The sequence below is a fragment of the Cantharellus anzutake genome, assembly GCF_015039405.1.
Source record: "Cantharellus anzutake strain C23 chromosome Unknown EI90scaffold_41, whole genome shotgun sequence".
Lineage (NCBI taxonomy): Eukaryota > Fungi > Basidiomycota > Agaricomycetes > Cantharellales > Hydnaceae > Cantharellus > Cantharellus anzutake.
This window is the reverse complement of record NW_024066991.1, coordinates 560,986-573,310: the sequence shown is the minus strand read 5'-3', so window position 1 is coordinate 573,310 and position 12,325 is coordinate 560,986. Positions and strand designations below refer to the sequence as shown.

The window sequence follows — 12,325 nt, the reverse complement described above, 5'->3', positions numbered from 1 at the left end:
GATAAACCCTTGCACTACAAAACAGTGCTCTTTCATTCTTTCATGTACATACATTGGCAAGTGTAGTTGGGGTAGTCCTGTGACTGCACAGCCACAACCACAGCTGCAACACCTACTGCACCATACTCTAAGGACCCATTCTTTAGTGACAGTCAGTTGTTGTAAGACAGCAACGGTTGGTTTGATGCTTTAGTGCAAGGATACCTGACCTACATTATCTCGGTGAGATGCCTGATGATTGATGTTAGGTTTATTTCTAGTCAGTCTCTACTGTCTTATCACTATATGTTTAACATTTATCTTCCTTTTTCCAACCTGTTGGTCACTTCACTTTCCTTTATTTGTAATAACTTTCACTCCTGTTACATTCAACATCAGCAAACTTGGTAGGGAGCTCTGTGAGCTCTGTGAGCAAATTGAGTCTTTTTGCTGTGCACCCTCTACACATTGGGTGGAGAAAATTGAATGTTTGAATGATTTTGTTCTCCTAAGGATGCAGAAGTGCAAAGATAATATGTATATACATTTTTGGAAATGCATATTAAATGGCCAGCATCATTACTTGAAAACCTCTATGAGCTCATAGAGCTTTTTGTTTGTAAATAATGGATGGTCATCATATCTCTGTTAGAACGGGTGGATTCGGATGACTCCGGAGTGGAATCGGAGACTTAGTGTGGAAGGACCTTGGCCTCAGCGACTCAGGTGGAGCGCTGTGCCATTGCTGGTTGTCCTAGGGGTCCCTAATTTCAGATCTAGCAGAGGGAAAGTCTCTTGGGGGGAATTCAAGTCGATTTCGGACTGAGGTTACAAGTTACTAGGTACATTGTATATAAGGAGGGGTCCGGAATCAAAAGGAACAAGGGTAGGACAAAAGGAGACAAAGGGAGATGGAAAGAGGAACAACACCGAGGGTCAAGTGTTTGACTCAATGGTGTTTCCCAAAGGAGGAATGAAGGGCCAAGGCCCAAGAAGGAAGGAAGGAGGATGGGAGTCGGGAATGGCTAGCTGACTGAATGGAAAGGAAGCAGCAGCCCAAATAGGAATGAGGGAGAATAGCGGAATTGAAATGGACAATGCAATAGTTGCAAGGTCCGGAGTAAGTCCGGAAAGTCCGAACTCGGAGGTTAAACTCCGGAATATTGGCAAAGGTAATTAAATGGAATGAGCTAACCAATACAATGGGTATAAGCGGAGGTGGGGTCAAAGTCCAAGGTCGGAGCTAAGACCGGAGGTTCCGGAGACGAGACGTGAACGGGATACCGGAGCAGAGGTCCGGAGTTGGGAGCATAGGTTTTGCGTACTCGTCTGGAAGGTGTCGAGGTTGGGGTCGGACCCGGAATGTTCCGGAGTCGGACCGAAGGTGGTGTCCGAGCCGGAGGTGGGATAACCTCTTGGGAGTCAGCAAGGAGAAGGTGACGGAAGGGAAGTAGGGCTCCGGAAGTCGGAGTTCGGAGTTCCGGGAGCCCGGAGCGGAGGTCGGGATTGTATGGATATGACAATCTCCATGAAATCTGCTTAGTTATTTTGGCACCAGTAGTGCAAAGATAATATGGATATATGTGTGTGTAAAATGGCCATTGTCATTGCTCTGAAAGCTCATATACCTTTTGTGTTTACTAAAATCAGCACCTTATTTGTTTATTGCTATTTACAAAATATGAGGAAAACTCTGAAATTCAAAAATTTGCACTTTATCTTTCATCTCATTTCTTGCTCAAAACTCAACCAATTTTGATGATTCTATGTGAATTGGAAAGCACCAAAGTGTGGCAATGTAACCATGCATGTTATGTAGGGTATAAATCAGTTTTAAAAAAGTGTTCCAAATGAAGTAAATTAAAAATACCACCCAATAAAGCAAACAAAAAGCTGATGTATTCTTCAGATATCATCCAAGCCTTTGACACCAAATTTCCCATGGTCAAAAAGCCATGGTTATTTGGCTCACCAAAACATGGTGGGAGACTTTTCTAACACTGAAACATACATTGCTACATTGCCCCACTTTGGCACTTTCCAATACACATTGAATTATCAAAAAAGTGATTTAATTTCTTTTCCAATTATTCCTAATTTCCTGAAATATCTCTCCCTAACTTATCCCAAATTTTCTGATTTTCCCCCTTTTTTTGGACATTCTCCATTTTTAGAAAGTCCCCCATTTTCTGAATTTTCCTTAATTTTCCCTGACTTTTTAGAAACCCCCCAGTTCCCCCTCATTTTCCTCCCATTTTCCCCTTCATCCCCCCCCTTAATTCCCCCCCCAATTCCCTCCACAATTTCCCCCCCATCCCCCCCTTCGATTTTCCCCTCATTCCCCCCCCCCATTTCCCTCCTTCAATTTGTTAAGGAATATCGACGTCCCATATTTTGGGCGCACGGACCTGCAGCCGCCAGAGATTTTCCTTTATTCCTTTCTTGTCTTTCTTGTAGATCGACGTCGCTGTAGGCTTAAAAGCCACTGGACGCAACCTTTTCTTGCTTCCCTCAGTTCTACTCTCGTGAACTGAGGTGAGGTCTACCTTCTTCTTACGCGACTACTCATTACTGAGAGATCGTGTACTTTACTTAGCGCTTATTGTCCGCTAGGTACATTAATTACATCTAGTTCTACTCTCGTGAACTGAGCACTTATTGTCCGCTAGTTCTCTCACACAATTTTCCCCTCATTTCCCCCCCATTCCCCCTTCAATCTTCCCCTCATTTCCCCCCCCATTCCCCCTCCAAATTTCCCCCCATTCCCCCCTTCAAATTTCCCTTCATTCCCCCCCTCATTCCCCTCCTCATTCCCTCCTCATTCCCCTCCTCATTCCCCCCCTCATTCCCCCCTCATTCCCCCCCCCCCCAATTCCCTCCTCAATTTCCCCTCAATTTCCCCCCCATTTCTCCACTCATTTTCCCGCATTTTCCTTAATTAACTGTATATGTATATCCCTAAATTTGGTCTATATATTAATTTGGCTATATACCCTTGGTGTGTAGTGCCGCATTGGGGGCTGAAAGTTAAGCTCAGTTTGTTCAGTTTCCTGCATGGTGGGGACTTGGCTGTGACTCATCACATGATGCCAGAGTCAATGCTCTTAAAATTTTAATTTTGATATCGGATAAATTAAACACTCAGGGAGCTCATATAGATAATAGTCCCCTGTGTGCAAATATAGCTCTATGAGCTTTGACTACTTTGGGGAGCTCTGAGAGACTGCAATTTCAAAGTACTGAAACTCTGAGAGCTCTGAGAGCTCTGAGCACTCTATGAGCTCTATGAGCTCTCAGGCCTCCGCATCCAGGTTTGCTGATGTGACATCCATCCTTGACCATCACAATGCACAGGTAAGTAACTGAGTGAACAACAGGATGGATGAAATATAACTTCCCTGTGATAAGGCAGCACTGACACAAACAGTGACAATGGCCGCTACACTTGTGGCAACACTGGTAACAGCATCAGTCCAAGTTGCAATGATGCTGCCTGTGTTAGATTATGGGTACCCAGGAGGCAGATGCATAATGTGAGTATATAATACAAGGTCACATGATGTCCTTGGCTTACATATTGCTAACACCCCCCTTTAAGCCCAGGACAAATGCCCAACTCTCTGTGGAAGTGACTAAACCTGGGTGCCAGAAGCGCCTTGGTAAGCATATCTGCCATCATCTTATTAGTGGGGCACCAGAATAGCTGGACTTTACCATCTTAAATACAGGTTCATATGAAGTGGTGGCGTATATTGATGTGCTTGGATCTGGCGTGGAATTGGGGATTTGTCAGGGTTCAGCACCCTGCCTTAGGGTGCCCCAGACTCCCCACCTACTTTACCCCCTTTTATTCTTTGACTGTTGCCTTGTTGTTGCCTTTGTGTGTTGTGTACACACACGCACGGGATAGCATGGGAACTTTCTGAGCAGCTCGCCCAGAATGTTCCCACGGGTCACAGCCACAGTTCTGGGCAAGCAACTCGCCCAGAACGTTCCCACGCTTACTGGGCACTGCCACCTGGATGTTCCCTCCGGGTCACACTACACAACTCTAGGAGCTGTATAGTTGTGGGCATGTGACCCATTCCTTTATATAGCAACCATGCGGGGAGATGAGACCTTTACCCTTCTTCTCATCTCATGCCCCGCATAGGCAAGTGTATATATTCCCTTTCTTTTACTATACATCTCATGCCCTGCATAGTGTGAGGACAGGCCAGATGGGGGTTGAGGTCAGGGAGCCTCCGAGTCCGAGGCCGGGCCCTGACAGGATTGGAGGCTAGTGCGATGGCTGACTGATTATCGAGATTGAGCTTGGCAGGGAATGGTTGGATGAAGTTGAGTTTGTTCAATAAATTTCTTAACCATATCACTTGTGTGGTGGCATTTGAACTTGCCATGTACTCTGCTTCTGTAGATGACAGTGCAACAGTTGGTTGTTCCTTCAATGACCAAGCCACAGTGCCACCACCCAACAGGAAGACATACCCTGACACTGATCTTCGATCAATTGGTGATGATCCCTAGTCTGCATCAGAGAAGCCTGACACATATATGTCAGCATACCTGCTCAGATCGTCATACATTATTCCCAAGTCTTCTGTGCCATGTAGATATCTGAAGATTCTCTTAACAGCCCTCCAGTGTTCATTGGAAGGTCATGAGCAAAACTGGCTGAGTGTTTGGACCGCATAGCTGATATCTGGTCTCATAGCCATAGATGCATATAGGGGTGCCCCAATCACTTCTCGGTATAGGGTTGAGTGCTCAAAAAGGTCATTGTCAGTTGCCCACTGTAGGAGAAATAATATTCGAAGAATAAAACAATGATGTATCAGAATAGTCAACAATCAGCTGACAAGTTCAAATGTTTAACAGATCTCTGTCAGGGCATGCCCTGACATGCCCCGCCTGACCCCACTCCGCTTCCCCACTCTGCACCATGTCTTCCTTCCTTCCTCTTTCTTTCTCCTTCCTTTCTTCTTTCTTCCTTTCTCTCTCTTACATGGACCACCTTTCCCGCTGTTCAATGTATCACTGGGGCAGACACCCACTTCCCCTCCTGTATCTTACCATCCCTATATCACCGTCATCGCTGCCACACTCACCCTGTGCCTGCTACGGACCCTCTTGGGATCTCCTATGGAGACACCTGGAGAGCCATGGCTGTGTGCAAGGGTGACATGGCACACCCCACATGTATATAATAACAGCTGGAGTGGGAACTGAAGAAGTAGCCTTCTTCTCACATTCCCACTTCAGACCAAGTGGTCGGGGATGCTCACCCCATGATGGGATCGCCGCTATGCATAGCCACTATTCATCCCACCAAGTCCTGCACACCGGGACCTCACCGCTTTTGGAGCTGTCCCTGACAATCTCATGATCTTTGTGAGACTGGACACATATTAGAAGCTCATTGTAATTATCCACACCCATGTAGCATGAGGTTTAAGCTACTACAAGAATGCCTAGAACCTGGCATAGGTGTAGGGAAATATAATATTCAAAGAATATATCCCTACAACAAGAAAATAGCATGTAGATGGCAGAATAAGAGGGAACATTGGGAAAGAAAAGTGAATATCTCGGGAACCAGAACATTTTTGACTGTAATCTTTTTACCATCTAAAAGTACTGTTTCTTAACTTTATCCACGGTTTTTTTTATTCTGAAAGCTTCAAAACTGACAGAGATATAGCTCAAACAGCAAAACATCTTATAATTCACATATATTTATTCACTAATTCTTACAAAAAGTAATGTGACTCAAGGGAAATATATTGATGCCCAGAAGTCTGGCGGACCAAATACCATATGGCAGAGTACTCCCCGGCGCAGATGGACACTTTTTGATCACATCAGAAGAGGAGAAAATGCTAAAAAAACTGGATCTTGTGTACTTTCCCATGATTCATCAAAACTTTTTGATTTTAAGCCCAAATAAATTGGAACAAAGGAATGATTGATGATCTGGATCTCAGATCATAAGCATAAAGTGATTCAAAAGTCCACAGAGCTTTTAATTAATTGGGAAGGCTCTAGAATATTGGTAATGATGTGGCTTCACAAAAAGGGGTGAATTAGAGAACAGTCTAGAAAGTTCCTTTATAGCTGAGTCATTTCTAAAGATAAGCATTCGTAATTAAGGCAGTGTAGAGCATAGCTTTAGCACTGCAAGGCCTCGCTAAGATCAGCCTGAAAGACAAAGAACTGAATTACCTATTGCTGAGTCATGTCCTAAGTCCATTATTAAGCTTACACAGCCCAAGCCCCTATATCATTCTAGAACTATCTATAATACAAATGTAGCACATGTAACTAGTGCGAGGCATGAGAGTAGAGAGGTCTCTGAAAAGCATAAAAGGCCACCACTTCTGCCCCCTCTCAAACCTCAGGTAGAAATATATGTTTAATTCTCCTCACCAGTGGTTGGTTTGTTTGCTCCAAAAGATAAAAGCAAATATTAGTTGTTAGCTAATATAAAACTAACATGTCACTCTAAGTGTGAGTTAGGGTCAGTTAGACACAGCTGAAAAAAGTGTCATAGTGAGAATTAGTGAGAATTTGGTGGAGGGACTTCTTAATTGAATAATCTCTCAGTAATATTTGGTTATCACACCACAGGAGAAAGTGAGCAATCCTGAACCTGCTAGATAACTAGCACACACTCTAAGCAATAGAAAGAGCAGTTTGGTCACTCCTGTATTGAGTAACATTTATTGTGGAATTATTTTATTAGAAGTTTTTCTTCAGTAAATTATCAGGAAAATCACGTCCTATTGAAAAGTGGTATACATATCTAGGTGTAATATTGACTAGAAATTATAGTAAAGTCAATATAGAATTTTATCTGTAGACGATCTATGCATCAGGTGAGATTGTTGGGGGTGTTTATTGTTGTTTAGACAGTGAACAATTATACATTTGGCAACCAAAACATGGTCAGTAAGCAAATCAGCACAAACTTTAATATCGTTATTGGATGTAGGAAACTGGTTACATAAGGTGATCCAGCTCTGCTCCTTCACCACCCCAGTTTACTTGAGGGGTCCATTGGGGTCACCACTGTGTCCACGTTTGCCATCCCAAATTGTTCAAGGATCTGGCAGATATATGATTCCTGGTGGATTGTGATGCATCTCCGCTCCCTTTCTGTTATGGGGATGGGGAGAAATCCCCTTTCCTCAATCCGTTCTTATAGAGGGATGACGAACGTTGTATCTAGTCTGTACCATAATGGGATATGTAATCAATGAGTGATCCCAGTCTTGCATGGGAGTGGACAATCGAATTCCCATCGATTGTGGTTGGTGATGTAGTGAGCTATTAAGGAATTGATGGTAGGTAGTCGGAGACGTCAGGATGGACGGGTCAGCCACGGGTACTTGGCGCTCCTCGATGGAGCGTACTGTGTGCATGGTCGCAACTCGTGAGGTGGGTGAGAACTTCATATAACTGCCATCAGTTACTTGGCGTTCGCAGCGCAAACATACCGGTAGCAGGTTGACATCATGAGTGTGCAATGAGGATTGACTAGCAGGGCCTTCGGTGACTTGGTGTTCCCAAAGGGAATGTGCCATTGGCAGGGGGATATGATGACTGACGAGGGAGGGAACAGACGATGGATGGACGGCTACTTGGTGCTCGCATAGCGAGCATGCTGGCATCATGGGAATGTGGGCCTCAGAGTATTCATGATCTCCAAGATCATGATATGACGTCGTCTGTCAAGCACTGGGGGGAGAGCTGAGTGATGAAGTCCCGTAGGGTACAGATTCCATAGGATGATATACATGCTGAGAGTCTTTGACTCGTGACCTCGAGTTCTCATGGTGAGGACCGCTAGAGGACTCGACATAACCAGACTTATAAGACATGTTGGGAGTTGTACAGTCACACAGGTTCAGTTGAGTCACAAGAGAAGGGTTGTTACAGGGGACGACACACAAGACAGTTGTAGAGAGTAGTAGTAGTTAGCAGGAACCGCCTTCGGTGGTTTCCATACAAGATGCATGACTATCTACAAATGGAAAGGTCACAGGAAATCCCATGAAACACAAGTAACCTCGGCCAGCACCAAAACCCCAATGGGGAAAGCTTTGCATGAGGGGGGGGAAAGGGGTAGAACGAGTAAGGAGGATAGGGTATTGGGATAGAGGGCGAAAGGGAGAGAGAGGGGGTGTCATATCCGTGCATACCTGACCCTGACCCAACTTCCGGACCTCCACCCTCTTCACCTCCGGAGTCATAACCTACCGCTGCCGTTCCGATACTCACCTTCGGTCCTGGCAACACACCTCCTCCTTACCTCCCCGACCCTATCTCCGTCCACTCCGATACTCATCTCGGACCGAACACCGCTCCTCTCGCCACCCTCCTACTACTCCGCTCCCCCTTCACAACACCTCCACCCTCCCGTTATCCTCCTACGCTTCCCTTGTCCGCTCCGATACTCACCTTCGGACCTGACTACTCTTCTTTCCGCCACTCCTTCTTCCTTACCTTTCCCCTCTCTCCTCCCTCTGCTACTCCTCCGCCACCCTTCCGCCAAGTTACGACCTTCCACCGTTGTTCCGTACTTCGCACTCGGACACCGCTCATACCTTACTCCGAGCCTCCGTCATAGTCCCTACCTCGGACTTTGACTCCACCTCGGTCTTAGTCCATTGCATTGGTGACCTCATACTACGTAAACACCATTGCCAATATTCCTCGGACTTCCAACCCCGCCTCCGTAAGCTCCGCAACCCCCGAGCTTCGTGGACCGCCTTCGGCACTCTCGCCGCCTGTAATGTATTTCTCGCGTTTTCCCCTCATCCCTATTTGGACTACTGCTTCTTTCTATTCTAGCCAGTTAGTCATCATCCCCACTTCCCCTCATCCTCCTGCCCCTCTGGGCCTCGCCCTCCCTACCTCCTTTCGGATGTATCACAGGTCCTGCCTTATGACCTTTGGTACCTCTCCGCTTCTTCTACCCTTTGTTCCCGTTCGGACGTCTTCGTTCCGATTCGGTCACCCTTTGTTCTCTTTGTGCTTTTGCCCCTTCCATTATATATATCGGCGTTTGTACATACTCGTTTTGGTTTAGTCCGAAATCGACCTGAAATGCCCCCAAGAGACTTCCTGCTCACCTACTGTGAAATTAAGGACCAAATGGACAAACGGCAATGGCACAGCGCTCCGCTTGAGTCGCTGAGGCCAAGGTCCCTCCACGCTAAGTCTCCGATTCCACTCCGGAGTCGTCCGTTTCCACCCGTTCTAACAGGGGGAGCGATAGAGAGGAGAAGTCTTTGACTATGTGACAGATATGGTCGTTGGAGACTCCATATCCATAACACTTTCCCTATATATTTGGATTCCTATGATGATGTGGGGCTTGTCTCCTTGGTCAGTGATTTCCCATTTCTCTGCAATTTCTCATTTGTTTGTTTTGGTTCTTCTGTCATATCCATACAACTCCGGACCTCTGCTCCTGTTTCTGGACCTCCATCTCCTCCTCCAGAACTCCACATCCTCCACCTCCTCCTCCCCCTGTTGGTTGTTGAGAGCCCACTCTACCTCTGGCTCCAACACAATGTCCAACACTACCTCCGGTCCAACTCCAGTTTACTCCGGGTCTGATCCCAACCTCATACCTTCCAGACCAGAGCTTGTGATTGTCAGAGACCAGATCGAGATGAAGGAATGTCTCCGTGGTGGAGGGCTTCGGCCTCAGCGACTTATGCCAGGAGCACTGTGCCAAGTAACATGTCCATGCCCTAACTTACTAACTGGCAACCAGAACTAAAGGGGGCAAACTCTAGTCGATTTTATTACTGAGGTGTAACCTATTTACAAGTCAAGTATATATAGTTACAGCGGGGGCAGGCCCGTAAACAACAGGGCCGAGCGGAGTGGAGCTAACGGGGTTAAACATTAGCCAATTGAATATTACCGACAAGTCAGGTTATGGGGTTAGCGGAATGGTAGGCGATAACCCAGAAATGGAAAGGAGGGATAGGCCCAAAGGTGGGCTTGCAGGGCAAGCGAATGTATTGCCCAGTGGAGGTGGGGGTGCACTAGCAGACGTTGGAGCTGTCCAGAAGCCTTCAGGGCTCCATACTTAGGGAGGCATTGAAAGAGGGCTAGTGGCTCTCTATGCCGACTAAGCTCGTGGGGGCCAAACTCTTCGGACAAACTGTCAGAAGGCGGATAGAAGACAGATTGGGTTCTGTCCGAGTTGAGGTCGGAGGTGATGCAGAGGTCTGTTGGAGCACACATGTGGATATGCGGGCAGAAATATGCAGCGTGTCTGGAAGCACTGTTCAAGGTTAGCAGAGTGGGATCGCGGCCTCAGCGACTCAGGTGGAGCGCTGTGCCCTGAGCTTGATGTTTGGGGGAGATCCCATATTTACAGACTGACACTCACAGCGGACTTCAAACAAGACTTGCAGGTGGAGCGGACCTGTAGGAGGAGCGCAGACTCCGCAAGCACAGACTCAGAGGGGGGAAGCCCCCTTTGCAGAAGGAGAGACTCAGACCAGACAGGGGGGGTACTCTAGTTGATTTCAGACTAAGGTCCCCAAAAGTATTTACAGGATATAAATAGGCAGGAGGGAAACACAGAAGGACCGGTCAGTCCGGTGCGGTCTGGCACGGAAATAAGCGGAGATTGTCAAACTGAATGAAGGACAAGAGCCCGGGAAATGGGAGGCAATGAACTAAACAAAAGCAGATCAAGTGCCAATATTGACAGGTAATAAGAAGTGCATCAGCACATGGATCAAGTGCCAATATTGGCAAGTTAAGCGAATGAATGGATGAACAATATAGGCACTTGGCAAGGAATGAATGGTATGCTGCCAAGTGACAAGATGGCCAGAGAAAAGCGGAGGTCAGTGCATGGTGCCGATACAAGTCCGCAAATAAGTGGGGTTGGTGCGGTGCCGACACAAGTCCGCAACAGAGGGTGGTCCATCAGTGCTGTCACAAACAAGGGCAGCATGATGGCCAGCAAGGTCGGAGGGGAGTGTTGGCCTGACCACAGGGTGTGGAGGGCAACCAGGAGTGGCAGAGGTCCAGAGGGTGTGGAGGTGGGCAGAGGTACAGATGTGGGTGGAGGTCCGGATGTGGGCAGAAGTCCGGATGCAGGTGGAGGTCTGGATGCAGTGCATGGTTGATAGGGCAGGGGGCCAGACATCGGATTGGGGGCTGGTTAGATTGGGTTTCGGGTCGGCAGATTCGCCTATCGGCATCGATTCGCCGCTGACGGAGCCCCAGGATTTGTCAGTCGTGACATGGTTTTACATTCCTTAAGGATTTCCCATATGCGATGATCACCTACCAATGCCAATGGTGCATAAGAACATTTTATTTCATTTTATTACAGAGTACAATTGTGCATAATGTGCTGGTACTGAATTGGTCCAGCCCAAAAACTATGCTTGGTGCTACTGGCTGCCAAAAGATGATCAAGGGCTCAAAAAAATAGAGAAAAATCATAAATATGGATTCCCCAAATTTCATCCAGATCGACCCAGCTGTTGTGGAACAATGGTGGTGGCGATTTCTCATCTTACCGCGAGGTTCCACACAATGTCGAAAGGCATGTGAGGGTGGCGGTGTCGAAAGTCCCATGTGGCAGAGCTGAGATCCGTACTTCAGGAGATTGCGAAACTGGTTTTCGGCCCAAAATGGAAATCACAAGCCATACCAAAGTAAACAAACAACCAAAATGCACCCTGGAGTGCTCAGAAATTTTCAGAAAAATCACAAAGGATGTGTATGAAGATCCAATTGACACGGGAACTCTTGCTAACACTTTCCAGGACGTCTAACCCTGTGCATGGGCCAATTTTACGATTCTCATGCCTGCCACTTGGTCAAATCTCAACCATTTGGGACAAATTTGGTATCGGGAGAAAGCTATGAACCTGGGGAATCGAATGGAGAGATCGGGAAAGGATGCTATGGGTAGGAAGAGACAGATGAGTGTAGTGTGATGGTGTAAATTGGTGGAGGATGGCAATTATTAGTGGATATGGCCTGCTTATCACTCCTGTCTTTTTTTATTGAACTTCCATGTCGGCTGTTGGACTTATCAGCCATACTTAATGGTCCACATGGTGTCCGTAACAACAATCTTTCGTTTTATATTTTTCATTTCATTTGTTTTTCCACATTATTGCTGTTCCATGTGTTTAAAAGCTCTGTACACATAGGAATGGAAAAGTGACCTCCCTTTTGACTACAAAGAGACTGTAGTGCTGAGAGATCCAAGTAAGAGAGAGAAATTCTAAGCTTGACTCCTTGAGTATTATAAGGAATTCCTGATGATTGTCCAAGATGGACCAGGGGTACGTAA

The 12,325-nt window shown here is 46.5% G+C and overlaps 1 protein-coding gene across 1 annotated transcript; it reads left to right on the top strand.

The window, feature by feature from the left end:
• Nucleotides 1–3,255: 3,255 nt before the first annotated feature.
• EI90DRAFT_3127126 (uncharacterized protein) lies at nt 3,256–3,682 on the top strand (the record flags this gene model as incomplete). Its single annotated transcript, XM_039063985.1, has 3 exons — nt 3,256–3,333; nt 3,388–3,512; nt 3,583–3,682. The coding sequence occupies 3 exons, from the start codon at nt 3,256–3,258 to the stop codon at nt 3,680–3,682; spliced, it is 303 nt and encodes a 100-aa protein (XP_038913559.1).
• Between the last annotated feature and the right edge of the window lie 8,643 nt (nt 3,683–12,325).